The 27,824-nt window shown below is 42.7% G+C and overlaps 1 protein-coding gene across 1 annotated transcript in view; it reads left to right on the plus strand.

Moving 5' to 3' along the window:
* Positions 1-1,775: 1,775 nt before the first annotated feature.
* Positions 1,776-27,824, plus strand: part of mgst2 (microsomal glutathione S-transferase 2) — a 49,419-nt gene continuing 23,370 nt past the window's right edge. The window contains exons 1-3 of the mRNA XM_043674109.1: positions 1,776-1,944; positions 11,776-11,875; positions 22,827-22,897. Coding sequence (XP_043530044.1) covers positions 1,887-1,944; positions 11,776-11,875; positions 22,827-22,897 — 229 coding nt within the window. The 5' untranslated portion in view covers positions 1,776-1,886. The remainder of the gene's footprint in view (positions 1,945-11,775; positions 11,876-22,826; positions 22,898-27,824) is intronic.

Below are 27,824 nucleotides of genomic sequence, written 5' to 3' on the forward strand. Positions count from 1 at the left end.
AGCATCCGAGGAGCAGAAAAATCGACGTTTAAGGCAAAAGCCTTTCATCAGGAATAGAGCTCTATTCCTAATGAAGGGCTTTTGCCTGAAAGGTCGATTTTCCTGCTCCTCGGATGCTGCCTGACCTGCTGTGCTTTTCCAGCACCACTCTAACCTAGACCCATGTCCCTTTAAACCCTTCCTATTTATATACCCATCCAGATGCCTTTTAAATGTTGTAACTGTATCAGCCTCCACCACTTCCTGTGGTAGCTCATTCCATACATGCACCACCCTCTGTGTGAAAACATTGCCCCTTAGGTCCTTTTATATCTTTCCCCTTTTACCTTAAACCTATGCAGGAGTGAGCTATTTGCTGCAGGATTCCTAGTGTCTGACTTGCTCTTGTAGCCACAGTAGTCCTATAGCTAGTCCAATTCAGTTTCTGGTTAACAATAATCCCCAGGATGTTGATGTTGGGGAATTCAGCAACAGTAATGCTGTTGAATGTCAAAGGATGGGTACAAATTAGTACAGATTTAGAACACATTTTGTGCTTGGCTTTTACAACATGAATGGGTGAGTTTAAAAAAAGGAGCAAGTGAAGTCTGCAGATGCTGGAGATCAGAGCTGAAAATGTGTTGCTGGAAAAGCGCAGCAGGTCAGGCAGCATCCAGGGAACAGGAGAATCGACGTTTCGGGCATAAGGCCTTCTCCTGAAGAAGGGCTTATGCCCGAAACGTCGATACTCCTGTTCCCTGGATGCTGCCTGACCTGCTGCGCTTTTCCAGCAACACATTTTCAGCTGAGTTTAAAAAAAGATAGGAATAAAGTAAAAGTTAAAATATGTCTCTAATTTAGCCTGAATTGGACACATACAAAGACATTAAGACAATTATGGGGGAGGGCGGGAAGGAGAGTGGACCATAAGCTAAATCTTAATCATAAAAATAACAAAATGAGCTGTGGTTACTGGAGATCTGAAACAAAAACAGAGATTGCTGGAGAAATTCGGTTCTGATCAAGACTCGCCAGATTCCTAAACGTAAACATTGCCTTCTCCGGCAGCAATTTCTGTTTTTATTCCTTAGTCCTTGTCCATCCTGACCAGTCCATGGATATCAAGGGTCTGAGAAGTCTTTGAAACTTGGGATAAAGGGCTAAAGAGACATGGTGCAGTTCCTCTGTAAATCACTAGATGTTGCTGCAGAATGTGATATAGAGTAGTTCTTTTTCAAAAAAAGAGAAACTTTTATTTTATATAGAAACTAGGCGTTTCTTCACTAGATTTTGTTCATTTGATAGTGAACATAGTTTTAAAAAACAATATAAGGATTTAAATCTACACCAAAATAAAGGCTATTTAGGTTTGTAAATTATCTCCCAAGTTGAATCGTTTGCAGCGTGAGGGAAAAAAAAAGATTTTAATCTGCAAGTGACCAGCTAAGAGTAAGCTGCAGTTCAGTTTCAGTGGGAATGGAATTCAGACAGGACTTTATAAAACAGTCATGGCTTTATAACGGGAAAGTAAAACCGAGACACAATCCCAGTCTCCGATCACCGCTTTCAAAGTGTGAAGCCAGCATCAATCATTTCAACAGAACGAGTAAAATTCATGGGAAGGAATGAGAGAAGACTACGCTGATGAACCATCATGCTTAACAAACAGGTTTTCTGTACAGGCCTTTCCTCACCTCTGATGGTTTATTTAACCACGTCTACAATGTCTGAATGATTTGATCAGTAAGCTCTGCCCCCGCCCCCAGGTGATGAAGCAGAGTCTATCACATTCACGTACAGCAGGAGCTGAGACTGCACCTCATGGGCGGAGCTAAATTACCATTCCCCACCCTCCTCCCCGACTGTTCCTGTTGTTGTTCCCTGGTTCTTCCAGGTTGTTTGGAGTCATGGCGAAGGATTATGTCTTGTTAGCTGTTGTTTCACTGTTATCTGTCGTCCAGCAGGGTAAGGCGTTGGTTTTGTATGTGTAACAGGTATCATTCCCCATTTCCTATGGTTCCTGTTGAAATGCCCACTCCCTGCTGTACTCTAGCCTACCTTTGACCGTGCCAGTGAGCTCGGAACACTGCCACATGAATTCCAGTTAAATTCTACATGTTTTATTCGGATAATGAGGAACAGCTTCAACGGGTTTTGTTTTTCGTCCCCTTGTCTTGAACCCCTTGAGGTAATTCCTATCTCTTCCAGTTGGTGAAAGGTTAAAGGCAGTGGACGATCCTGAATGGAAGGCAGAGGGCAGTTTAATCTGGAATATGATATGAATGCAGGAAGTTGTGCTAAACTACATACATTTAAACAACTTTACATCTCAACTAACGCACTGTCCAATTCTAGGTCCTACACGTTTGGTGGGATATGAAATTTTGGAGAAGGTGCAGTGGAAATGTACTTTATAGCAGTAGGCCTGAGGGAAGTTCAAGATGCTGCTGCAGTTTAGATTTGATTGGTGTCTTGGTGGTGGGGGAATACCCAGTTTTGATTGAATAAATAGAAGCAATTGCGGCAGGATATCTATTAGAATTATTGGCAAATGAATAGGAGGCCATGGGCAGACATTTGTGTTTGTAGTGGAGATTGTGGTGCTGGAAAAGCAAAACAGGTCAGGCCGAGGAGCAGGAAAATCCACGTTTCAGGCAGAAGTCTGTTCACAGTTGTTTGTGAGCTGCAATACTTTGACAGAAAAAGATTCAGCAGTTCTTTTCAGAAAGGAATTGGATAAGTTCTGAAAAGATAAAACAAATAGAGAACTATGGGAAATGGATAGATGGAATAGCATTTTTGAAACTCTGTGGGTACAATGGGCTGACTCACCAGCTGTATTGTCACAAGACACCACTTAAAAGGAAAAGCAGGAGGCTGGGAGAACACAGCAAGCCAGGCAGCATCAGGGGGGACAGGCAGGAGGCTGGGAGATTACAGCAAGCCAGCCAGCATCAGGAGGGACAGGCAGGAGGCTGGGAGAGCACAGCAAGCCAGGCAGCCTCAGTAAGTGGGCAAGTTGACATTTTGGGTATAACCCTCCTTCAGGCCTGGAGAGCTGCAGATAAAGGGGAAGGTGGGTGGGCAGGGTTACTGGTGGGGAGAAGGGTGGAGTAGTGTTGGGTGAACACAGCGGGTAGGTATGACCTGGTAGGCTATTGGGAAGAATGAATCTGGTTGGTAGCTGAAAGGAAGGATTGGTAGGTGGAATGGAAGGGAGGAGGCAGGGCTGGAAAGGGAATGGGGGATGGGTGGAAAGGTAATTTGAAATTAGAGACCTCAGTGTTGAGTCCTCCGAGCTGTAGGCTGCCCAGGTGGAATATGAGGTGTTGCTTCTCCAATTTGCAGTCTGATTCACTATGGCAATAGAAGAGGCAGAGGATGGACATGTTGGAGAGGGTGTGGGAAAGGGAATTTAAATGGGCAGTGACTGGGAGGTCCGGCTGGTCCTCACTGATCTGGCTGAGATGCTCAATGAAATGTGCCCTTAGTTTACGTTTAGTCTCACTGATATAGAGAAGACCACATCGGGTGCCTCCTCGAGACTGCCGCAGAACCCCAGCCTGGAGCCTTGCCACATATTCACCATCCCCCCAACCTTGAACTCCCTGAGGCAGAATGATCTGTCCTCAGTAAAGGGCTCACGTTTATGCCCCCACCTTAGCGAGTTTGGTGCCCACCATGATATGGAGCTCTTTTTCCATCACCTCTGTGCCTCCTTCTTTGATGAAGACTCCCAACCTCCCTCTGAGGACCCCATCTCCATCCTTCCTCTTCCACTTGGATACTTGCTCCTCGCCTCTTGTCTGCCCTGGACGCGACATCAGCAACTTTGATTTTCCACCCCCCCTCGCCCATTCCAACCTCACCCCCTCCAAACATGCAGCGCACCATTCTCTCCGCACCAATCGCTGTTTCGCCAGTAAACCTGCTGACAAAGGCAGGATGGTGGTAGTCTGGAGGATGGACCTCTGCAGCACAGAGGCCAAAAGTCAGCTCTCTGATACCATATCCTACCTTCCTCTTGACCACAATCCCATCATGGCCCATCAGGCCACTATCACCCACACCATCTGTGACCTCCTCACCTCCAGTGATCTCCCCTCCACTGCCTCCATCCTCATAGTCCCCCAGCCTCACACTGCCTGGTTCTACCTGCTCCCCAAGATCCACAAGCCCAACTACTCTGGCCGACCTGGAGCTGGAATAAACCAAAAGCCAGCCTAATAGTGACCATGTAACCACAGTTGATTGTTATTAAAGCCACTTCATTCACGACTTCCCATTTGGGAAGGAAATCCTTACCTGGTCAGGTCTCCATATGATTCCAGATCCGCAGCATTGTGGTTGATTCTGCAGCTAGCGGAGGGTTGGAGAGCAAAAGGAGTTGAGCCCAGACACGCCTGCGTCTGAAGCAGAGAAAATGCTGACCCTTTCATATACTGGATGGAATATGGATGAGAGTCTTCCTCAGCTTGAAGACCAGGTTTGTGACGAGTTAAAAACCTAAAATAGAGAAAGGTTGATCTGGCTTACTGGTTTTCTGATCCATACGTACGTTTCTATGGCATTTTGGGGGACCCTAGTGCTGTTGCTCCTGAGGAGTGTAGGCTTCCACTTAGTAGCTGAGCCAAAGGTTTAGAAATAAAGTAGACTCAATGTGAGATGGAACAATGAATGAATTCATCCCTATGCCATTGGTTTGTGCTAGGGGCAGGATAAGGGCAATAAGAGTACATTACATCCAGGACAGAAATTCATTGTAGGAAAAAGAAAATTTTATCTATGTTTTGTCAGAAATTTCCAATCGGCAAAATATGTTGAAATCTTTGGAATGTGAGGCTACAAATAACATTTTATATTAGATTTGTCCTGTTGTATGGAAACAAATGAAAAGCTTTCCCAATTAGGAGGCAAAAGCAAGCCAGTTGCATCTCTTTCAGTTTGATATCTCTTGCTGTTTGGTCACACCAGCACAGTGTAAGACTTATACTATTTAAACTTCATTTCAGAATCACCCACTCCATTCCTTCTGCTGAGGAGTCGCACCTCTTTAAGATTTTCATCGCTTCCGATTCGCTAAGGTTTTTTGTATTTGTTTTGCTGACTTTTTTTTCTATTTGTCTTGCTGCTTAATAAGTAAAATCAGGACCTCCGTTGAGGAAAATACTGAGTTCAAAGTGTGGAGGTCGCTGAAATAATATGGTGAAAATTAAATGTTAGGAATAATGATCAGAATTAATGACAGTGTTTTTGGACTCAGTAACTGTTCCAAAGTATTTCCTCCAGTGAGATCATTAGTGTTAAATCTGTACAATGTGTTGGGCTGCCTCATTGCATTAGCAGGTTTATTGTGAATAGCTGCACCGTATAAATGAGAAGCCTCTGTTTAAACTCTGATGTGAGCCAGTTGGCAAATGTCACCTGGGACATTACCTGACTTCAAATAATGGATGTTGGGGCAAGGATTGGGGGTTGCACAATGAGGATGTCGGACAATCTTTGGCTGAAAGACCATACTAAGTGTACATAGTTCTTTAAATAAGGACATTTTCTTCACATAGTCATAGAAATGTACAGAACGGAAACAGACCCTTTAGTCGAACTCGTCCATGCTGACCAGACATCCCAACCCAATCTAGTCCCATATCCCTCCAAACCCTTCCTTTTCATATACCCATCCAAATGCCTTTTAAATGTTGCAATTGTACCAGCCTCCACCACTTCCGCTGGCAACTCGTTCCATACACGTACCACCTTCTGTGTGACAGAGTTGCTCCTTAGGTCTCTTTTATATCTTTCCCCTCTCGCCCTAAACCTATGTCCTCTAGTTCTGGACTTGTTCTAATTCACTGTTTAACTTCAATGTGATTAATTATATAATTATCTAATTATTATTTTAGATGATTTTGTCATCTTGTTTCAAGACTGTAAAATCCTCATTGTCTTCACTTTCATTGGCTAGGTCTTTGCAAGGGAATTCATCAGTGAAATTTCTGCAAGACTTACATATCTTCCTAATGGACACTCTGGACAGCAATTGGTTCCTTGGTAGTGTCTTCACATGGTGACATAACTGTGATTGGGATTCCATTTATTGGTAGTGGTGGAAGTATCACGTTACTGTCCAATTGAATGCATTGAGAATTTTGATTCTTGGAAGTCTTTGAATTATTGTACTCTGTTTTTGGGGGCGGGAGGGGGCTGGTTTTAATGTCTGCTTTCAGAATGCTGGTAATGGCAATTTATCACTAGTGTGCAGCAATTGGGCACTCAGATTGGTACCCAAAGATTAGTAACAATATAAGCAGAAGGAAACAGAGGGTTTCAATGATAGATTTAGATCAGGAATGATGGGAGGAGGCTGTAGCAGAACACAAAACACTGTTATGGACTAATTGGGCTGAATCACCTATCTCCATGTTACATATCTTACATAATCCTAATAATCTTCCTCTGAATGATTTTCCTTCTTATAGGGAAAATATTAAGCCGTACCTTAGTAGAGATTGAGTCCTCTGTGAGCAATTTGGAGCAGTAATCCCATGATCTTCAATGTGTGATTCGATATATTGTCAGTTCATTGTATTAGGTGAGCAATTGTCTAGTTCATACTAAACTCGCAGCATAAAACCTTCAATAATTCCATACAAAAGATTTTTGTTGCTGGATTATGACATGATTGAGTAAAGGGTAATATTTAATGTTGGTGGAGTAAGTTCACAACCCATTAACACTGCTTTGCCAGCTGCATTAGTTGTGGTTTTATAGCCACTCCTTGTATTTTGAAGTTAACTCCCTATATATCAAATGACATTACTTTCTTTGAGATGAGGATCTTTGTGACCTTATACTAGAATGACATATGGTAGTGTTTTCAAGGTTTATTTGGAGCGATGTTCATATACAAGTACTTATCATTCTCATCTCCTTCTCTTTCCAAGTAGACTCGTAAGATATCCATTCAAATACAAGAATCCCTCCACGGATCTCATCATAGGAATTTTCTTTCTTGTGGATGAATCTAGATCAACTTTGGGTGTAAAGGATCCCATCAGGTCCTCAAACAATGTCTTTGAGGGTACCAAGTGCTGATTGAGTTATACAGTACTGCATGTACCCCCACCACTTGATCCCTAGCAGTTGCCTATCTGCTCTCTGGTTGGAATCAGCAATGTGCACCAGTCAAACATTGGACGACTGTCATCTGCCACATCAGTTTGTATCATCTGGTAGCCTGCTGGGACAGCCAGTAACCCACTGTAACACCAGTGGCATAGATTTGAGTAATCAATGTAATTAGACTGTTTCTGCTGACACGAAGCTATATTTGACATGTTGAGACTAAATGTATAATATTAGATCATATCTCTTAAAAGAAAATAGAAACAAACTGTGCCAGATAACAAAGAAATCCCACAGAAAACATGGAGAATCAGTAAGTAAATCTAGAGCGAGAGAGAGAGACGCTTGCAGCCAAGTGTGAAGGTATGTTACCAAGTCATGTGGTGGTTGACATCTGAGCTAAGGTATAAATAATTTGTCTTTGACAATTGAAGATAGCTGTGGAAAACTGAAGCACTTCAAATTCGAGAACAATAAAAGGCAAAATGGATTCTGCCTTATCGGGTCTCTGATGATGGAAATATGAGCTGATTTTTATAGAAATTGAGTTTGTAGAAATCTGAAATGAAACAAAGGATTTTTCATTTTCAAACCTGCAGCTTCACTTTTCTCCTGTTCTAAGGAAACCACAAAATATTTCTGTGCAAAAGTAGTCAAAAACAGGATGTCCCAAACTCCCTGTCCTAAACGTGAATAAGTTCAAGTCAGGAAACTGTGTGTGTAAAAATGAATGTGTCACAGTTTCTGTGATTTCTTGTCAAAATGTTTTATGCTGTTTGCATATTATTGTAGTACCAAATTTTAACCACTAGAGGCCCTAGGTAGATTATATGAAGAGTAATCTCCATTAGGTGTGTACTCCAGTATAGTACAATGCAATTGACCTCTCGGATGATATGCATTTTCTCTTTCCATCATATTTGTAGAATGATCAGTAGATAAATTCACACCTGTCACGCTACTGATTTAGAACTGGTTAGGAACGCCACAAATTTAGTTGCATGTGTGCTGGATTAGTTGGTCTCTTGGGCAACAGTGGGTGTGAATACAATTTAGATTTTTCAACCCTGGGAGAGAGAGTATTAAACCAAGCTATCTGCTTGTGTTTGTTAAGCAGTGACCCCTGTTGGAAATGTACATATATAGTACATAGGTGAGGACAGGACCGGAATTAACTGTGGCTCCCTCATGTTATATGGACCAGTATAGTTTGTAGTATAACTGGAGTCACAAAGGATGGTAGGTTGATAGCAGTCAGTGTCAGACAGCCAATATTTCTGATACAGAGCAAGTTACCCAGTTTGGGAGAAGATGGGTTGGGGAGAAAATTGGATGGAAAGTGCTTGATTTAATACCGAAATATGTAAACGAGGAAGCTCACTTGCTATTTATTAATCTGGGCTCTACAATTTATGTCAGTGGAGCTCATCTCTCTGATTTAAGCTATTGATTCTGTGACTTGACTGTGCATTGGTCCACTAAAAGGAACATCAGTGACAGAACGGAGTTGAGCTTATCTCTTACAATTACAGAGATGTGACGCAGGGATGGGCAGGATTGGCAGCTTAATGTTCCAGGGTATAGATGCTATAGGAAAGATAGAACGAGGATCGGGCGTGGCGTTTTTGACTAAGGATAACATTACTGCTGTACTCAGGATATTCCTGGGAATACCTCCAGGGACTTTATTTGGGTAGAACTGAAAAATAAGAAGGGGATGATCACCTTATTGGGATTGTATTATAGACACCCTAATAGTCAGTGGGAAATTGAGAAACAAACGTATAAGGAGATCTCAGTTATCTGTAAGAATAATAGGGTGGTTATGGTAGAGGATTTTAATTTTCCAAACATAGACTGGGACTGCCATTGCGTTAATAGCTTGGATGGAGAGGAATTAGTGTGTACAAGAAAATTTAAGTATGTGGATGTACCTACTAGAGAAGGTGCAAAACTTGACCTACTCTTGGGACTTAAGGCTGAGCAGGTGACTGAGGTGTCAGTGGGGAGCACTTTGGGGCCAGCGATCATAATTGTATTAGTTTTAAAATAATAATGGAAAAGGATAGACCGGATCTAAAAGTTGGAGTTCTAAATTAGAGGGAGGCTAATTTTGACGGTATTAGGCAAGAACTTTCAAACATTGATTGGGGGCAGATGTTCACAGATAAATGGTCAGCTGGAAAATGGGAACCCTTCAAAAATGAGATAACAGGAGTCCAGAGACCAGTATATTCCTGTTAGGGTGAAAGGGAAAGCTGGTAGGTGTAGGGAATGCTGGATGACTAGAGAAATTGAGGTTTTGGTCAAGAAAAAGAAGGAAGCAAATGTCAGGTATAGACAAGATAGATCGAGTGACTCCTTAGGGTATAAAGGCAGTAAGAGTATACTTGAGAGGGAAGTCAGGGGGGCAAAAAGGAGACGTGAGATAGGTTTGGTAGTACAGTTAAGGAGAATCCAGAGGGATTCTACAAATAGATCAAGGACAAAAGGATAGCTAGAGAAAGAATAGGTACCTGTTAAAGATCAGCAAGGCTGCCTACATGTGGAACTGCAGGAGATGGATGGGATACTAAATGAGTATTTTGCATCAGTTTTAACTGTGGAGAAAGATATGAAAGACAGAATGTGGGGAAATAGATGGTAACATCTTGAAAAATGTCCATATTATAGAGGAGGAGATGCTGGTCTTAAAATGCATAAATGTGAGGTGCTGCATTTTGGAAAGGCAATGGTTAGGTCCTGGGGATTGTTGCTGAACAAAGAGACCTTGGGGTGCAGATTCATAGTTCCTTGAATGTGGAATCGCAGGTAGACAGGATAGTGAAGAAGGTGTTTGGTATGCTTTCCTTTCTTGGTAGGTGCATTGAGTAAAGACATTGGGAGGTCATGGTAGGTGCATTGAGTAAAGACGTTGGGAGGTCATGTTGTGGCTGTACAGGTCGTTGGTTCTGCCAGTTTTGGGGTATTGTGTGCATTCTGGTCTCCCTGCTGTAGCAAGGATATTGTGAAACGTGAAAGAGTTCAGAAACTATTTACAAGGATGTTGCCAGGGTTGGAGGGTTTGAGCTATAGGGAGAGGCTGAACAGGCTGGGGCTGTTTTCCCTGGAGCATCGGAGGCTGAGGGGTGACCTTATAGAGGTTTACAAAATTATGGAATGTATGGATAGGTTAACTATATGTATGGTCTTTTCCCCAAGGTTGGGGGACTCCAGAACTAGAGGGCATAGGTTTAGGGTGAGAGGGGAAAGATTTAAAAGAGACCTAAGGGGGACCTATTTCATGCAGAGGGTGGTGCCTATCTGGAATGAGCTTCCAGAGGAAGTGGTGGAGGCTGGTACGATTACAACATTTTAAAAGGTATCTGGATGGGTATATGAATAGGTGGGGTTTAGAGGGATATGGGTCAAATGCTGGGAAGTGAGACTAGATATATATCAGATATCTGATCAGCATGGACGGGTTGGACTGAACGGTCTGTTTCTATGCTGTATATTACTATGACCTGATGACTCTCTTCTGATCTTTGTTCCTCAAAACATCAGGAAAGGTTTATGGAACCAGCAAGTTTATTGCAAGGTGATAAATAGCTGTATACAAGAAAATACGAGGCTGAAGACAAAAGGAATTAACTGTCTAATCCATTTTTCTCCAAGTCTAATTTGGCTTGAAAAGCTGGATGAATTGGGAGTGTGTTGCTGAGAATGAACCTCCATACATGACATGGGTTATAAAACCCACACCAGCAGTGAATCTTGTATCCTGCCTTTTAGCTTCTCATCAGGCAATGCCATCACTTGCAGTAGTCTGCTGTGTTTTGAACTTTTGACCTTTGGACCACTTAATTTATTAAGAATTGCTTGGAGCATTCATTAGACTGAGAATGCTATGAGAAAGTAAGAACTGCAGGTACTAGAGCTCAGAGTCAACCTCCACTAACGTTATCTACCGTATCTGTTGCGCCAGATGTGGTGTCCTCTACACCGGGGAGACAGAACGCCAACTTGCGGACATTTCAGAGAACATCTCTGGAACGTCCACACTAACTAACCCTTCCGCACAAACCAACCCTATCACCCTGTGGCTGAACACTTCAACTCCCCCTCCCACTCCACTAAGGACATGCAGGTCCTTGGCCACCTCCACCGCCACTCCTTAACCGCCTAGAGGAAGAATGCCTCATCTTCTGCCTTGGGACACAGCAACCACATGGGATTAATGTGGATTTCACCAGTTTCCACATTTTCCCTCCCCCACCTTATCCCAGTCCTAAGCTTCCAACTCAGCACCTCCCTCTTGACCTGTCCATTGTCTTTCTGCTCCACTCTCTTCTGACTTATAACCTTCTCGCCGCCTTTCATCTACCTATTGCATTCTCAGCTACATTCCCCCCCAGCCCCACCCCCTGCCCCTCCCATTTATATCTCAGCCCCCTGGCACACAAGCCTCGTTCCTGATGAAGAACTTATGTCGGTTCTCCTGCCCCTCGGATGCTGCCTGACCTGCTGTGTTTTTCCAGCACCACACTTTCGATTGTGAGAATGCTATGATCTATGTTTTTTGTATTTTCATACGATGTGTTTAAATCTTTGCCCCAGCATATCTCCCTTTATTTGTACTGTTCTAATACTGCTCTGCATTTTGAAATAACCTTTCCCTTGTATATGCAGCACATTTTGCCAAGCAAGTAGGAAGTGCCAGGAAGAAGTATAAAATTGCTCCACCATCAGTTACAGGATCTCCTGATTTTGAAAGAATATTTCGTGCACAGTAAGTTTTATAATATCTATTAACACTGAAGAATTGACTGAAGATTTCCTTCTTCCAATTTTACCCAAATGAAATTGTGCTTAAGCTTTCAGTGTGGTCATTTTAAGACTCTCGTTTTATCATCAATAAAAAAATCAAAAGGATGTTCTTACTGCATTTTTCTTAATTAACTGTCTTGTTAGGCATGAATCAATCTTGGGTTTTTCTTTCTTTCTTTAAAGTTAAATAATTAGCAGGGTTTTCAAGTTGAGAACATTCCTGGAGAAGAGCAAGACCTTGTCTAGATAAACATTCTGAGCAACGCTGCCATTTCCATGACTCTGGCCATTCAGAACGATAGCCTCAGTTCCCAATAACCCAGTCTGAACTGCACTAGATCACAAAGAGTAGGGGAGGACTAGTATTTGGCAGCCAGTACAACAATAAGTACCTTATACACAGTTACAATCACATGCAGGAACAAAAACAGACTCTCAAACACATTTTCAGTTTTATTAAGTAATTAACCACTTTCTTCTAATTTTTTTTGTCTTCCTCTCTTGAAAGGCTTGACTTTTTTTTTGCTTTTCAACTTTAATCAAGAATTGGTGCAGGTATCAATGAGCCTCATTAAAATCTTTTGAGTAAACTTTTAACCATGGACCACATCACAGCTGAGCCTGTTTTGACTTGTTTGTAACCATTGACGTGGTTGGCTGCATCTTCCTCATCCAAGCTCTTCCTCATTGTTGCCCAGCTAAGGGGGCACTGATCCTACCTGTATCTATCTAATCATAATCAGGAAATTGCATTCAGTGGCTTCTCATCCTGCTCTACCTCATTTCCTCTGGTGTCTCCAAGTTATCCATCCTTGGCCCCTCAGTGACATGATCTAAAGGCATGGCATTAGTTTTCACATGTATGCTGACGACACCCAGCTCTACCTCACCACCATCACCACTACCGCATCTCTTGACTCCTCCCCTGTTGTTAAACCGTCAGACTGCTTATCTGATATCCAGTACTGGATTAGCAGTAATAAAAATACTTTGAAATTGGAAGTCATTGTTTTCAAATCCCTTCCAAACTCCACTCCCTAGCCATGGTCTTCTACCTATGTCCTTGGCAACAGTCTGTGATAAAGACAATCTGTTTGCAACCTTGGAGTCACACTTGACACACCAATAAGCTTCTGACCACATTTGTGCTGGCTAAAGAATGCCCATTCTCCCTCCATAATATCACTTCTCCTGATTTCAGCAGACCTACTGCTAAAATCCTCATCTGTGCCTTTTGTTACTTTATTATTCCAACGCACATCTGTCTAGTCTCCCACGTTTCGGTCTCTGTACATTTGAGCTCATCTGGAACTCCTTTCTATGTCTTAACTTACAGCAAGGCACTCTCCTCTATCACTTAAGTATTCACTCAACTCCATTGGTTCCCCATCTAGCAAAGTCTTAGAACATAGAACAATACAGAGCAGAACAGGCCCTTTGGCCCTTGATGTTACGCCGACCTGTGAAGTAATCTAAGCCTATCCCCCTACACTATCCCATCATCATCCATGTGCTTATCCAAGGGCCAAGGGCTGTTTAAATGTCCCAAATGTGGCTGAGTTAACTACATTGGCAGGCAGGGCATTCCACACCCTTACCACTCTCTGAGTAAAGAACCCGCTTCTGACATCTGTCTTAAATCTATCACCCCTCAACTTGTAGCTCTGCCCCCTCGTACAAGCTGATGTCATCATCCTTGGAAAAAGACTTTCACTGTCTACCCTATCTAATCCTCTGATCATCTTGTATGTCCCTATTAAATCCCCTCTTAGCCGCCTTCTCTCCAATGAGAACAGACTCCAATCTCTCAGTTTTTCCTCATAAAACCTTCCCTCCAGACCAAGCAACATCCTGGTAAATCTCCTCTGCACCTTTTCCAATGCTTCCACCTCCTTCCTGTAATGAACTGGACACAATATTCCAAGTGCGGCCGTACTAGCGTTTTGTAAGGTTGCAGCATGACATTACAGCTCTGGAACTCCATCCCTCTACCAATAAAACCTAACACACACGGTATGCCTTCTTAACAGCACTATCAACCTGGATGGCGACTTTCAGGGGTCAATGTACAGGATCTCTCAACACATCCACACTACCAAGAATCTTTCCATTGACCCAGTACTCTGCCTTCCTGTTATTTTTCCTAAAGTTAATCACTTCACATTTATCTGCTTTGAACTCCAAATGCCACCTTTCAGCCCAGTTCTGCAGTTTATCCAAGTCCCCCTGCAACATTCTTCCAAACTGTCCACTACTTCACTGACTTCAGTGTCATCTGCAAACATACTAGCCCATCCACCTATGCCTGTGTCTAAGTCATTTATAAAAATGACATGACAAACAGCAGTGGTCCCAAAATAGATCCTTGTGGCACACCACTAGTAACCGGACTCCAGGCTGAATATTTTCCATCAACCACCACTCGCTGCTTTCTTACAGAAAGCCAGTTTCTAATCCAAACTGCTAAATCACCCTTAATCTCATGCCTCTGCGTTTTCTTGAACAGCCTACCATGTGGAACCTTATTAAAGGATTTACTCAAGTCCATCAACTGCCCTACTCTTGTCCACAAGCTTGGTCACCTGCTCAAAAAAACTGAGGTTTGTGAGACGTGATCGGCCCTTGACGAAACCATGTTGACTATCTGAAATCAAATTATTTCTTGCTAAATGATAATAAACCCTATCTCTTATAATCCTTTCCAAAACTTTTCCTACAACAGAAGTAAGGCTGACTGGTTTATAATTACCTGGGTCATCCCTGTGGCCTCCTTGAACAAGGGCACAACATTTACAATCCTCCAGTCCTCTCTACTAAACCTGTAGACAATGATAATTCAAATATCAAAGCCAAAGGCTACAACACCACCTCCCTAGCTTCCAAGAGAATCCTCAAATAAATCCCATCCGGCCCAGGGGACTTGTCTACTTCTAGAATTGATAACACCTCTACCTTACCAACCTCGATCCTTTCTAGTCTAATATCCCGTATCTCATTCTTCTCCTCTACAATAGTCTCCTTTTTGAGAGTGAAAACAGTTGAGAAATATTCATTTAGCACCTCTCCAAATTCCACAGGGTCCACACACAACTTCCCATTTCTGTCTTTGGCCCTATTCCTACCCTAGTCATCCTTTTGTTCCTCACATACCTATAGAAAGCTTTAGAGTTCTCCTTCATTCTACCTGCTAAAGACAGCTCATGTCCCCTCATTGCTTTTCTTAACTCTTTCTTTAAATCCTTCCTAGCTAATCTGTAACTCTCCATCACCTCATCTATACCATCTCGTCTCAACGTCACATAAGCCTCTTTCTTCCGCTTAACAAGAGATGCAATTTCTTTAGTAAACCACGGTTCCCTTGCCTTATCGCTTCCTCCCTGCCTGACAGGGGCATACCTATCAAGGACACGCAATATCTGTTCCTTAAACCAGCTCCACGTTTCAACTGTACCCATCCCCTGCATTTTGCTACCCCATTCTATGCCTCCTAAGTCTTGCCCTATCACATTTATAATTGCCCTTACCCCATCTATAATTCTTGCCCTGTGGCATGTACCTATCCCTTTCCATCGCTAAACTTAACTGAGTTATGGTCACTCTCTCCAAAGTGCTCACCTACCACTAAATCAAACACCTGGTCTGGTTCATTACCAAGCACCAGATCCAGTGTGGCCTCCCCTCTTGTCGGCCCTTTGACATACTGTATCAGGAAACTCTCCTGCACACATTGGACAAAAACGGATCCACCTGATGTACTAGAGTTATAGCATTGCCAGTCAATGTTGGGGAAGTTAAAGTCCCCCATAATGACCACCCTGTTCCTTTCACTCCTACCCAGAATCGTTTTGCCGATCTCTCCTCCACATCCCTGGAACTATGTGAGGCCTATTTTTAAAAAAAAGCTCCCAGCAGTGTGACCTCTTCTCTCCTGTTTCTAACCTCAGCCCATATCACCTGAGTAGGGGGGTCTTCGACAAAAGTTCTTTCAGCCACCGTTATACTGTCCTTGACTAACGAGGCCACCCAACCCCCTCTTTTACTGCCTTCTAAATCCTGGAACCTGCAACATCATTCATGACCCTGCTGTATCCATGTCTCCAAAATGCCCACAACATCAAAGTCCCAGGTACCTATCCATGCTGCTAGCTCACCTATCTTATTCCGGATACTCTTGGCGCACTTCAAATCTGCCAGCACACTCCTGACCATGAAATCCTGTCCCTGTGCTTCCTACTCACATTCTCATGTACAGTGAAACTACACCTCAGTTCCCATCCCCCTTCTGAGCTCGTTTAAACCCACCCAAAATATCACTAGCAAATTTCCCATCCAGGATATTATTTCCCCTCTGCTTCAAGTGAAGACCTCCTGTTTCTAGAGGTCCCACCTTCTGCAGAATGAGCCCCAATTATACATGTACCTGAAACCCTCCCTCCTGCACCATCCCTGCAGCCACGTGTTTAGCTGATATCTCCCCCTGTTCCTTGGCAAGGGTAACAAACCAGAGCTAACAACTCTTTGTTCTAGCACTCAGCTACAACTCTTTGTTCTAGCACTTGGCTTCAACCCTAGCTCCCTGAAATCCTGCCCTACATCCCTATCCCTCTTTCTACCTATGTCATTGGTACCTACGTGGACCATGACTTGAGGCTGGTCACCCTCTCCCTTCAGAACCCCAAAGATACGATCTGAGACATCACTGACCCTGGCACCTGGGAGGTAACACCAACCGTGAGTCTCGTTCATTCCCAATGAACCTTCTATCTGACTCTCTAACCATTGAGTTCCCCAATGACTAACACACTCTCCTCCTTTCCCTCCTGTGCAACCAGGGACAGGCTCTGTGCCAGAGACCTGCACCCCACTGCATACCCCTGGTAAGTCGTACCCCCCCAACAGTATCCAAAACGGTATACATGTTTTTCAGGGGAACGACCACAGGGATCACTGCACTGAATGGTTTTTCCCCCTTCGAACAGTTACCCAGCTTTCTTCGTGCTGAGGAGTAACTACTTCCCTGTATCTCTTATCTAGCACAGCCTCTGCCTCCTGAATGATCCAAAGTTTATCCAGCTCCTGCTCCCGTTCCCGTTCCCTAATGTGGTTTTGGAGGAGCAAGAGTTGGGTGCACTTCCTGCAGATGTACTTGGATGGGACACTAATGAAATGTCATTCCTCTCCCTGCACTGCCATCCCTGCTAATCCCCTTATAGACCATAGATGCAGGAGTAGGCCATTCAATATGATCATGGCTGATCATTCCTAATCAGTATCCTGTTCCTGCCTTATCTCCATAACCCTTGATTCCACTATCTTTGAGAGCTCTATCCAACTCTTTCTTAAATGAATCCTGAGACTGGGCCTCCACTGCCCTCTGGGGCAAAGCATTCCACACAGCCACCACTCTCTGGGTGAAGAAGTTTCTCCTCATCTCTGTCCTAAATGGTCTACCCCGTATTTTTAAGTTGTGTCCTCTGGTTCGGCACTCACTCATCAGCGGAAACCTGTTTCCTGCTGCCAGAGTGTCCAATCCTTTCATAATCTTATATGTCTCAATCAGATCCCCTCTCAGTCTTCTAAACTCAAGGGTAAACAAGCCCAGTCGCTTCAGTCTATCCGTGTAAGGTAGTCCCGCCATTCCAGGAATTGACCTCGTGAACCTATGCTGCACTCCCTCAATAGCCAGAATGTCTTTCCTCAAATTTGGAGACCAGAACTGCACACAGTACTCCAGGTGTGGTCTCAACAGGGCCCTGTACAGCTGCAGAAGTACCTCTTTGCTTCTATACTCAATTCCTCTTGTTATGAAGGCCAGCATGCTATTAGCCTTCTTCACTACCTGCAGTATTCGGAAAGTAAAAAAGAAGAGAAGCTTACCTGATGTGTCCCTGGTGATTAAGGTTAGAGGAGCTTGATGGGTCGGAGGCCCTACAAAGGTAGGGTCTCGGTTTTAGAAAACACTCACTTATATAGCTGGAGGGAAATAAAGAAAAAGTCCCTCCTTTCCCAGAAACCTCTGCTCTCTGATGTCAGATATAAGACTCAAATCAGTGACTCACTGCTCCTGACAGGCCCCTGGTCCAAGTTCCTGCTCTTCCTGCTGGTGCTGATAAACAGGAATGGATTGCTTTTAAAATTCTCATCTTTGTTTTCAAATCCCAATGTGGCTTTGCTCCTCCGTATCTCTGAAACCCTCTCCAACCCCACAATCCTCTGAGATATGTGTGCTCCTTTTAATTCTAGATTCTTGTGCATTCCCAGTTATAATTGCTGCATGGTTGGTTACAAAGCTCTAGAATTCCATCTCTGACACCTCTCCACCTTACTTTTTAAAACATTTAGCCATCTGGCCTCATATCTTATTTTTTGGCCCAATGTTATACTTTGCTTTGTAATTTCACCTATAATGTAAACATACCTTTTGTATGTAAAAGGTGCAATTATAAATAAGTTATTGTTGAAGCTGGTCTTGTTCTGTCAAATATCTACAAATGCATATATTTTCCAATTGGTTCGATACCAATCAGGAGCAGGGTCAAAGCAGATTTTCCTTTCAGCCTCACCGTCCCTCATACAGAGAATTGAAGCAAATTGTAGAGTGGTATTACTGAAAGTGTTTATGATACAATAGCGCCTCGACATACAAACGACCTCGTTTATGTACAAATCGGTTTACGAACAGGATTGTACGTAATATTTTGCTTCAACGTACGTACGAAATTCAAGGTACGAACGCAAAAAGCCCGTGTGCGACCACGTGGTTTCATTGTTCTGCTTTGCTACGCGCTTGTTGAACGCAAAAGCTCTCCGGCCCCGCGTGATCTCACTCAGTTTGTCTTTGGCACATGCGCTGTGAACAGCCATCCAAGCATTCTTACGCTAGCCGAACAATGGGAAAAATTGATTCATTTCCAGATCAGGTCCCGGAACGGATTAAGTTCGTAAGTCGAGGTGCTACTGTATTTCATAAAGAGAGCTTTCTGCCAGTTTACTAACTCATTTTTATGTTAGAGAACTATGGTTTGTTCCCTACATATAGTGGGTTTATTGTGAATAAACCTTCCATGGTGTTTCAGGGCTAGAAGGATAGGACAGATGCCTGGCTAAGGAGGGACCGATTTAGGAGGGTGGCCAACATTGTGTTGGAGTTGGGCAGGAAGGGAGCCTGATTGGGGTGGTAAAAAGAACAACCTTGGAAACAGGATAGTCGTTATGCTCCCCCTAAGCTGAGGAGCTTTGCAGCAGCCTGCAGATTTTCTAGTAGGCCGAGGGCAGGCTTAAAGGTACCACATTGGTGTAGCCATGCCAAACAGTTTAAAGGCACACATTAATAAGCCACACACCACACTGAAAGGTTAGATGGGCCATTGGCCCTGCAGTTTTATATGAACTGACGTTTCAGGGGATGGGAGTCTGGTCAGAAATATTGGGATATTTAAGTCTGGTGTCGACAAAGGTACAAATGAGGTAACAGATGAGCCAATGTGGCTTGGAGTTAAGGCAAAAGAAGTTATGATTTTCCTGTAAAAAGTATGGAGCTTGAGATTGAACAGGAGGCAGAGGTCATATGTTTTTGGAGACTTTATTATAATCGATTTTATTTTTATAAAACACTGTGAGAGAACCTTCCCTTTTGTTCCACTTGGAGTAGGAAAAAAAGTTGAGGTTTTATTTGCTTACAGATACAATCTTTGATTGCCAATAATTAACGTCAGTCAGTCCCTTACCTTAATTGAGGCATATCCATATAATGATATGGTGCTGGTGAATAATTCAGAGCAAACCTTTAGACAACATAAGATTTGACTTCACATGAACATGAATCATTTGTGTGTAATTGTATTGTGATGGCTGCTTGCTCAGACATAAATTAGTGGTACGCATCATCAAGGTGAATAAATTCAGTTTGCCCTTTCCTTGCCCTCCTTCCACCACTACCTTGCCCAGAAATACTCATTCACATCTATCCAGTGCATTTCCTAAATGTTCTGTCTTCACACGTGAGCTGCGGTAACAGCTGCACGAGAACTATTCACCTGTGGAGGCCATCACAACCAAGGCTGGCCCCATCCCTATCTGTAGATAGTAAGAAGTGCAGATGCTGGAGAGTCAGGCAGCTTCCTCTGGCAGCTCATTCCAGTATCCTGACAAAGATTCCGATCAGAAACGTCGACGACTCCTCCTCCTCCTCCTTGGCCTGCTGTGCTTTTTCCAGCTCAAATCCCTATCCACCCCATCCATACCTGACATCTGTATATGTGCCATATCCAGCAAAAAAATTTAGAAGGACCAGAAATGGAAATCCTGGTCTAATTTCACCCTTTTAAAAAGGGAAGTATTTTTGACTTAAAATCTTTAAAGTGACAAGCAGCAATATGTTTCTTTCAAAAGGTAATTTAATTTCTGGTGAAATCGGAATCATAGAATCATACTGGCCCCCCTGAAGAGCATCTATCCATCCAGATGCCTTCTAAATGTTGTTTGGAATGAGCTGCCAGAGGATGTGGAGGAGGAGTAGTCCCCACCACTTCCTCTGTGAGAAAAGATTGTCCCTTAGCTCCCTTTTTAAAATTTTCCCCTTTCACCTTAAACCTATGCCCTCTAGTTTTGGACTCCCCTATCCTGGGAAAAAGACCTTGGTTATTCACCTGACCCTTGTAGTGCACTGACGGTCATACCTTCCTCTCAAAGCTCTGGCTTTGAATCCCACCCCAGAGCTAAAATGCCAAGGAAGCTGCATTCCTAATGTGGCCAAACACGTTGCGTATCAAGCTGCACCTTCATTCAGCACCTACCAATGGCAAAGGTAAGAATGAGAGAGGGGTTAATGTACTGGAAGAAAATTTGGAGCTTCTAGCAGCACTATCCATGGTTCCAGAACACAAGACACATGTAGAAAGTGCATGCTGCTGCTACAGCTCTGACTCCAAGTTAGCTGTAACTCACAACATTCATAGCTTAATTGTGCTGCATTTCTTTTTTAAAGAATGTTTTCTCATGGAGATGTTAACAACAGAGCAATAAATCTCAGCTAGAATTTATTTTTTAAGTAAGGTTGTGTGTGTGGATGGTGAGCACAGAATCAAGCTGGACAGAATTCCGGTTCAACCTCTGCCCTCTCTTTGCTCTTGTAAATTGGCAGCGTGGATCTTGATTTCAGTTGCAACAGAATAAGATTCAAGCCGGTTCTCCAGGATCTAATGTAGAATGAAGGGAAAATGACAGAAATTGAGGCTGGAATAGGCCATTTGGCTCTTCCACCTGCTCTCTGTTCGGTAACATCATGACTAATCTGGGTGGCTTTATTTTCACTCTCCTACCCATCCCCAAAATCCTCGATCCTCTCGTCTAACTCAACTTTGAGTGGATTTAATGGTACAGCTGGCAGTGCTCGCTGGGGAAGAGAAGTTCCAAAGACCAGTGACCCTCAGAGAAATTTCTACTCAGACCACTTGGCATCATGGTAGCCCACAAACCCGCCAACACAGTAAAACAGCAGCTAATGAACTTGAAAGACCCTGTACAGACAACAAGCAAAACTAATGACTGCAACAAACACTACATTGGACAAACAGGCAGAAAACTCACCACCAAGATACATGAACATCAACTAGCCACAAAACAACATGACCCTCTCTCACTAATACCCTTACATACCGATGAGGAAGGACACCACTTCGACTGGGACAACACATCCATCCTAGGACAAGCCAAACAGAGACATGTACGAGGTTTCCTAGAAGCATGGCGTTCCAACCAGGACTCTATCAACAAACACACTGACTTGGATGGGATTTACCACCCTGAGAAAAAAACAGGAAATGACATCACCGATCCAAAGAAACCCAAACGTATAAGTAGAAAGCAGGAATCATCAGCAATGCATTAGCCGACCAATGTTGCTAGCCTCAGTACACATGAGCTACCTGGAAAAAAAATTGGCCTGATTTCTGTTCAGTAATCTATTCTCTAGACAAGTACATACTTGTAACCACAGCCTATTTTTGAAATTAAAAATATACTTTGTTCATAAAGATATCTTTATACACATTGTCACTAAAGCAGTTCAGTTCAATCAGTAGCATCTCACTGAAGATGTTACCTAGTATGGTGACAAAGCGTCTGAAAATGAACTTCGAACTCAACATCCAGAAATTTCTCCTCATTTCCATCTTAACTGGAAACCACTTAGTTTGAATCATTGCTCCTTAGTCCTAGATACAAGGGGAACATCCTTTCAGCATTTATCCTGTTAAACTATGCTAGGATCCTTAATGCTTCAACAAGATTACCTCTCCTCCTTCCAACTCTTCCTCATAAGACAAATTCCTCACTCCAGAAATCCGCCTAGTGAACTGCTTCCAATACAAATCTATCCCTCCCAGGTAAGGTGATCAAAACTGTACTTGTACTCTAGATGTGGTGTCGGTAATGTCCTGTACAGTTGAAGCCAAACTCTTGCACTTTTATATTTCATTCCCAGTGCACTAAAAGCTGATATTCCATTTACTACCTTGATGATATTTACTGTGTCTGTGTGCTGAATTTTCTTTTAGGATTCATGTATAAAAGTGACCAAGTCCCTCTGCCACCATATTTTGCAGTTTCACTCCATTTCAATAGTACTCTACTCTTCTTGCCGAAGCAACAACCTCTTACTTTTACATGTTAAGCTCCATTATACTCATCAGGTCTTATAGCATCAGCAGGGATGAGGCGATAAAATATTTAATGTTTAAAATTTGTCATATTTCATCAGAGTTGCGTGGAGATAATTCCCAACATGATTCAGCACCTTCAAAGGAGGTTAGGAGAAAATGTGGGGGGTGGACATTTCGAAGCAATTTTAATTAAATATTTTGGAAACATCCATTGAAATTGATTTCATGCTTGTTGCTTTTAAATCCCTGCAGGCAGAACTCTGTTGAATTCTATCCCGTGTTCTTGGTTGTATTTTGGACTTCTGGAATGTTCTTTAATCAAGGTGAGTAGTAATGTTTTCTAAGAAGCGGTCTTTCCAAATACACACTCTTGGTCTTCAACAAAGCAAGTTCATTTGCATGGCATCCATTATCTATGAGGCATAGGCTGAACATTTTCTCCATTGTTTCCTTTATATGGAGGTTAAGTTGAAGGTATTATGAAACTTGGTGATTTCCCTCCCACTATCTACTATAGCAGAATCGTGGACATCTGTAGGAATCAGGGAGACCGAAAGAAAATGAAAAATAGCTAAAAGTTTTCTTAGTTCCTCACATGGTTCAGTGGATAACTGTAGCAGCCAGGGCAATACTAAGCTGTGTAGTGTGGACAAGTCTCAGGATTCCTTTCCTGGTCAACGCTGACATAGCAGATTTCAGCCCAGTTAGTAGCTGACCAATGTTGCTAGCCTTAGTACACATGAGCTACCTGGAACAAAATTGGCCTGCTTTCTGTTTAGTGATCTATTCTCTACTTACTTGTAACCACCAGCCTATTTTTGAAATTAAAAACATACTTTGTTCATAAAGATATCTTTATACACATTGTCACTAAAGCAGTTCAGTTCCGGACTGTAACATACGAAAAAAAACAAACCCCGGAGTTTGACTGTATGCAACAAATAAAGCAAAGGCATTTCTTACTTGTGCAAGATTTTATTGACATGAGACACTGGGAAGGTCCAATAACTGCACGGGCCCCCATTTAACTTCAGGAGAAAGCCCTCAGACAGTAGTTTTTCCCCAGTTTGCCTTGGCAGCAGCTGCCACGAGTTTTAGTGCAGCCCTCAGCACATAGTCCTGGGCCTTGGAATGTGCCAGTCTGCAACACTTGGTTGAGGTCAATTCCTTGCTCTGGAAAACCAACCAGTTTCGGGCAGACCAAAGAGCGGCTTTCACGGAGTTGATGGTCCTCCAGGCGCAATTGTCTCCGTATCAGTCCTGGGAAGCAGACAATAGAGCACAGAGTCCTGTGTCACGGAGCTGCTTGGGATGAATCTCAACAAATATACATCTAACCACTAGACAAAGACAGGATCAACCTTGCTTGTGATGCTACTGTGATCGATGATGTTGCCAAATGTCACTGCCTGAACTCATCTGAAGTACAGTTCGGTCAGCAAACCTTTGAGAACCTGCAAATGGAAATCTCCAGAAATTGTTGTAAGAAGAATATCACCTCTGTAAACCTTTTCAAATAATCCTTACCAGGAAAAAAAGTCTCATCAAGGCATGTTTACATATTTAAAGGGTGACTGCTGCTGATCTCTTTGAGGAATTGCTGAGCCCTGTCAGCATGCTGAAAGCTGAATAAACATCAGCAGCTAACTACCTTTAATGTAGGATGCCCAGCACTTTTGGCAAATTCAGTCAGCTCCCCAGACTGTCAGATGTGACTGCTTTCTACTCTCTCCCCATGCAATAGCATTAACACCTCCTAAAATCAAAGGGATAAAAATTACTGAAATATGATCAAAATGTTTGTGATTATGCAAACTTATTTGATGTTTGTAAGATTTATGACTAACGGGGTCTGTTGAGATTAATCTTTTTAGATTTGTTGTGTGGTACCATACATTTCTCTTTTTATTTTTCTCTGAAGAATCGGAGCAAATTACGTTCTTCAGGCTGAAATTATAATCTAAAGTTTGATTAATGCACTCGTGGACAGTTCATCACCAAAACATTTCAAACGACTGTAATGTAATTAGGTTTTCACTGAATCTGTACAGTGTGGAAGCAGGTCATTCAGCCCATCGAATCTGCCCCAATCCTCCAAACAGGGCACCCCCGTCCCCTCAAATCCTGCATTTCCATGGTTAATCCACTTAGCCTGCACATCCTTGGACACTATGGACAATTTAACATAGCCAATCCACCTAACCTACACATCTTTGGATTGTGAAGGGAACTGGAGCACCTGGAGGAAACTGGGAGAATGTGCAAATTCCACACTGTCAGTCGTCAGAGGGTGGAATTGAACCTGGGTCCTTGGCACTGAGAGGCAGCAGTGCTAACCACTGAGCCACCGTGCTGCCCACAAGTTATGTTGTTGTACCAAACATGAGTATTGCTGAAAAAAGGCAATTTGTCAGAACTTTTCAACTTTGCACCGTTCTTCCTTTCAACCTATGAAGAATTCTGCAGACATATGGATCGATGGATTTTGATTCTCTTGCTTTAATAATTATTGCTCATATTTATAAGTGTAGCAGACCATTTGAAGACTGAGTGTTGGTGGGGGCTGGAGGGGAAGCATTTCAGTGTGATCATATTGTAGCTCAATGACACTATCTGGGAAAATTCAATGGTGAGGAAAAGGGTTGTGTGTTCACACAACAGCATAGTGACCAAGAACACCGCTGTCGCGTTTGAGAATAATTGTAGCACCTCGACTGCTACTTTTGAATTGGATTGGCTCGCATTGCCTCGTCAAAACTCGATCTGGGATTTTTGGTATGCACGGTTCACTTTTCATCGAGCTTTTGAGCAATTGTGTTTGTTTGAGCCTTTTATCATTTTTACTGGGAGCTTTACAGAATGCATGACTTTTCAAATGATAATTCATTGAAACAGAACCACAATCAGGGGCTTAGAATGTGAGGTGTGAGCATTGCTCTGTGCAGAATTACTTTGTAGTTTGATCATAAACAATAACTTTTAGTAGGGCATGTAAGGTCTCTGGGTATCGGTGTCTAAAGGGAAATACAGAGTAAATGAGGTAAATCCTGTTAATCAATGCCACGTTGTCTGCATATTCTGAGAAAATGATCTATTTTGGTGTTTAATGCAAGGACTTAAGCAGTAAGTTGTAGTGAAACTCAAACAGAAGGAAGGCAAAACCATGAAAACTTTGAGATAGAAAGCCAGAAGAATAACAGGAGTGAGAAATGAAGAAAAGTTAGTAAGAAAAGAGAGGAAAGCAATGCAGAAAAGAAACACCTTAAAATTCATATTCTGTTTTCCAAGCAGCGTTAGGAAGAAAATAAAGAATACTGAGCTAATTTGATGGCTGGAGAGAGAGAGGGAGGGAGGAGAAAGGAGAAATAATAACTCTGCATTTACGTAGCTGCTTATCACATTCTCAGTACAGATGCAGATAACAGATATTTCTGCTGTGGAACCTCATTATTAATTATTGGCTGATTTGTAAATCTTCTATTTGCTTCACTCAGCAAGGCTTGTTGAAGAGGCTGGCAAGGAAACTTTATTATATTGAGATTTAAAATGGTTACGGGTTTTTAAAATGGACTTTAAAGTACTGTTTGAAAAGCTCATCTAAATAAACAAAGACTTTCCAAATTTATGGGGATCATGGATTCTGTGCAGAGTGAATTCTGGGTAAGTGTGGAGATGTGGGGGAAGCCACACCTTCTTCAGAACTAAGTGAGCCTCCCAGCAAAAGGAGGTAGGCCTTTGAAAATCAGTTGCTTTGGCAACCATTTATCTCAGTCTCCACCTTTTGGCCTTTCTGACTCAAATAAGAACTCTGGAGACCTGTGAGCCGTCTCTGAAATCCAAGCAAATGCTTCAAGGAAATATAACGACAATTTTGGATGAGCCTCCAGCCTCTAGCCTCTGGCATATCCTTGAAGCTTCAAACGTCTGTCTGTAACTTCAAGCATGAACTTAACCTGAAACTACACCTGGGCCTAAAGCAATTTTGAAAGCAGTTCCTTTGCCAATGAAGTCATCTATTAACACTGCCTTGGTAGGTTCAGCTTTCTATGATACGTCCAAGTCCATAGTAGTAGGAACATATAGAAAATAGGAGCAGGAATAGGCCATTCAGCTCTTTGGAACTTGGTCGTCCAGCCCTCCCCTCTTGGAAGTAAGAGTGCCTCTTCCTCAGCTAAAATTTTACCAAGAGGAGTCAACTTGGTGCAAGGCTGTGAAATTGCTGGTGACTTTGGGGGTGGAGGTAGATCACACAGGTTAGGAGTGAAGCATGAGTATGGAACAATGGCAAAGGTAGTAATTGAAATATCCAAGATCCTGAGGGATCCTGTTCGATGACAATGTAAATGAATGGCTCAAAGCAAATGAGGCAAACCACTGAGAAAAACCAAAAAGAAAATGGAGAGGGTAAGTGCAACACATACCATGTGGCTCAGTTTATCTTGGCCAGAATTTTTATCTTGTTCTTAGTACTCTGGAGATGGAGTCATTTCCCAAACATCCCAGTCCTGTATCCTGACTGTCACTGTCCACCCATGCTGTTTTTATAGCAGGTGGTGGAGGTGGCTGGTGTCAGGAACAGCAGGCCCAAGGTGGAGACAGAATTGGACGGTTGCCAAAGCAACTGGCTTTAAAGACTCCCTTTCATTCGCCAGGGCATCCATCAGTTCTGGAGAGGAAGGTGCGACTTCTCTCACACCTCCATAATTGCCCAGTATCCAATATGTGCAAAACCCAGGAGTCCTCTAGCAAATTTGAGAAGTCTTTGAAAAGCTCATAACTCTATCAAAATAAACAAGTAGTACTTAAAGTCCATTTGAAAAATCCATGTCATTTAAATCGATCAAGTTTTCTTGCCAGTCTCTTCAATGATCCTTGTTGAGCTGTAGCCATTAGAAGATTTCTAATTATTGGCTAATTTGCAAATGAGATTCCATTGCACAAGTATAGAAACCACCTGCCCTGAGTTGCATGCATTCGTGAGCTTGAAACTCAGCCCAGCATTCACACCAAGGTTGCATTGAACAACTATTAACAAAACTTTCTGAATATAGTAAAGCTTTTGAAGTCAGCTGAAGACCACCAACCTTGAAGAGAGAGGCTAAAGCTGTCAGTCATTTGTAGGTGACTGTACCCATTTTTGAATTTGTTCAATCACTCCTTTGGGAGAGACAAGATGCCCTTCAGAGATGAAAATAACAGTAGACATAAGTGTACATAAAATCCTACTGGAACTGTTGAGCTTTAAAGACA

The sequence above is a fragment of the Chiloscyllium plagiosum genome, chromosome 32, assembly GCF_004010195.1.
Source record: "Chiloscyllium plagiosum isolate BGI_BamShark_2017 chromosome 32, ASM401019v2, whole genome shotgun sequence".
Lineage (NCBI taxonomy): Eukaryota > Metazoa > Chordata > Chondrichthyes > Orectolobiformes > Hemiscylliidae > Chiloscyllium > Chiloscyllium plagiosum.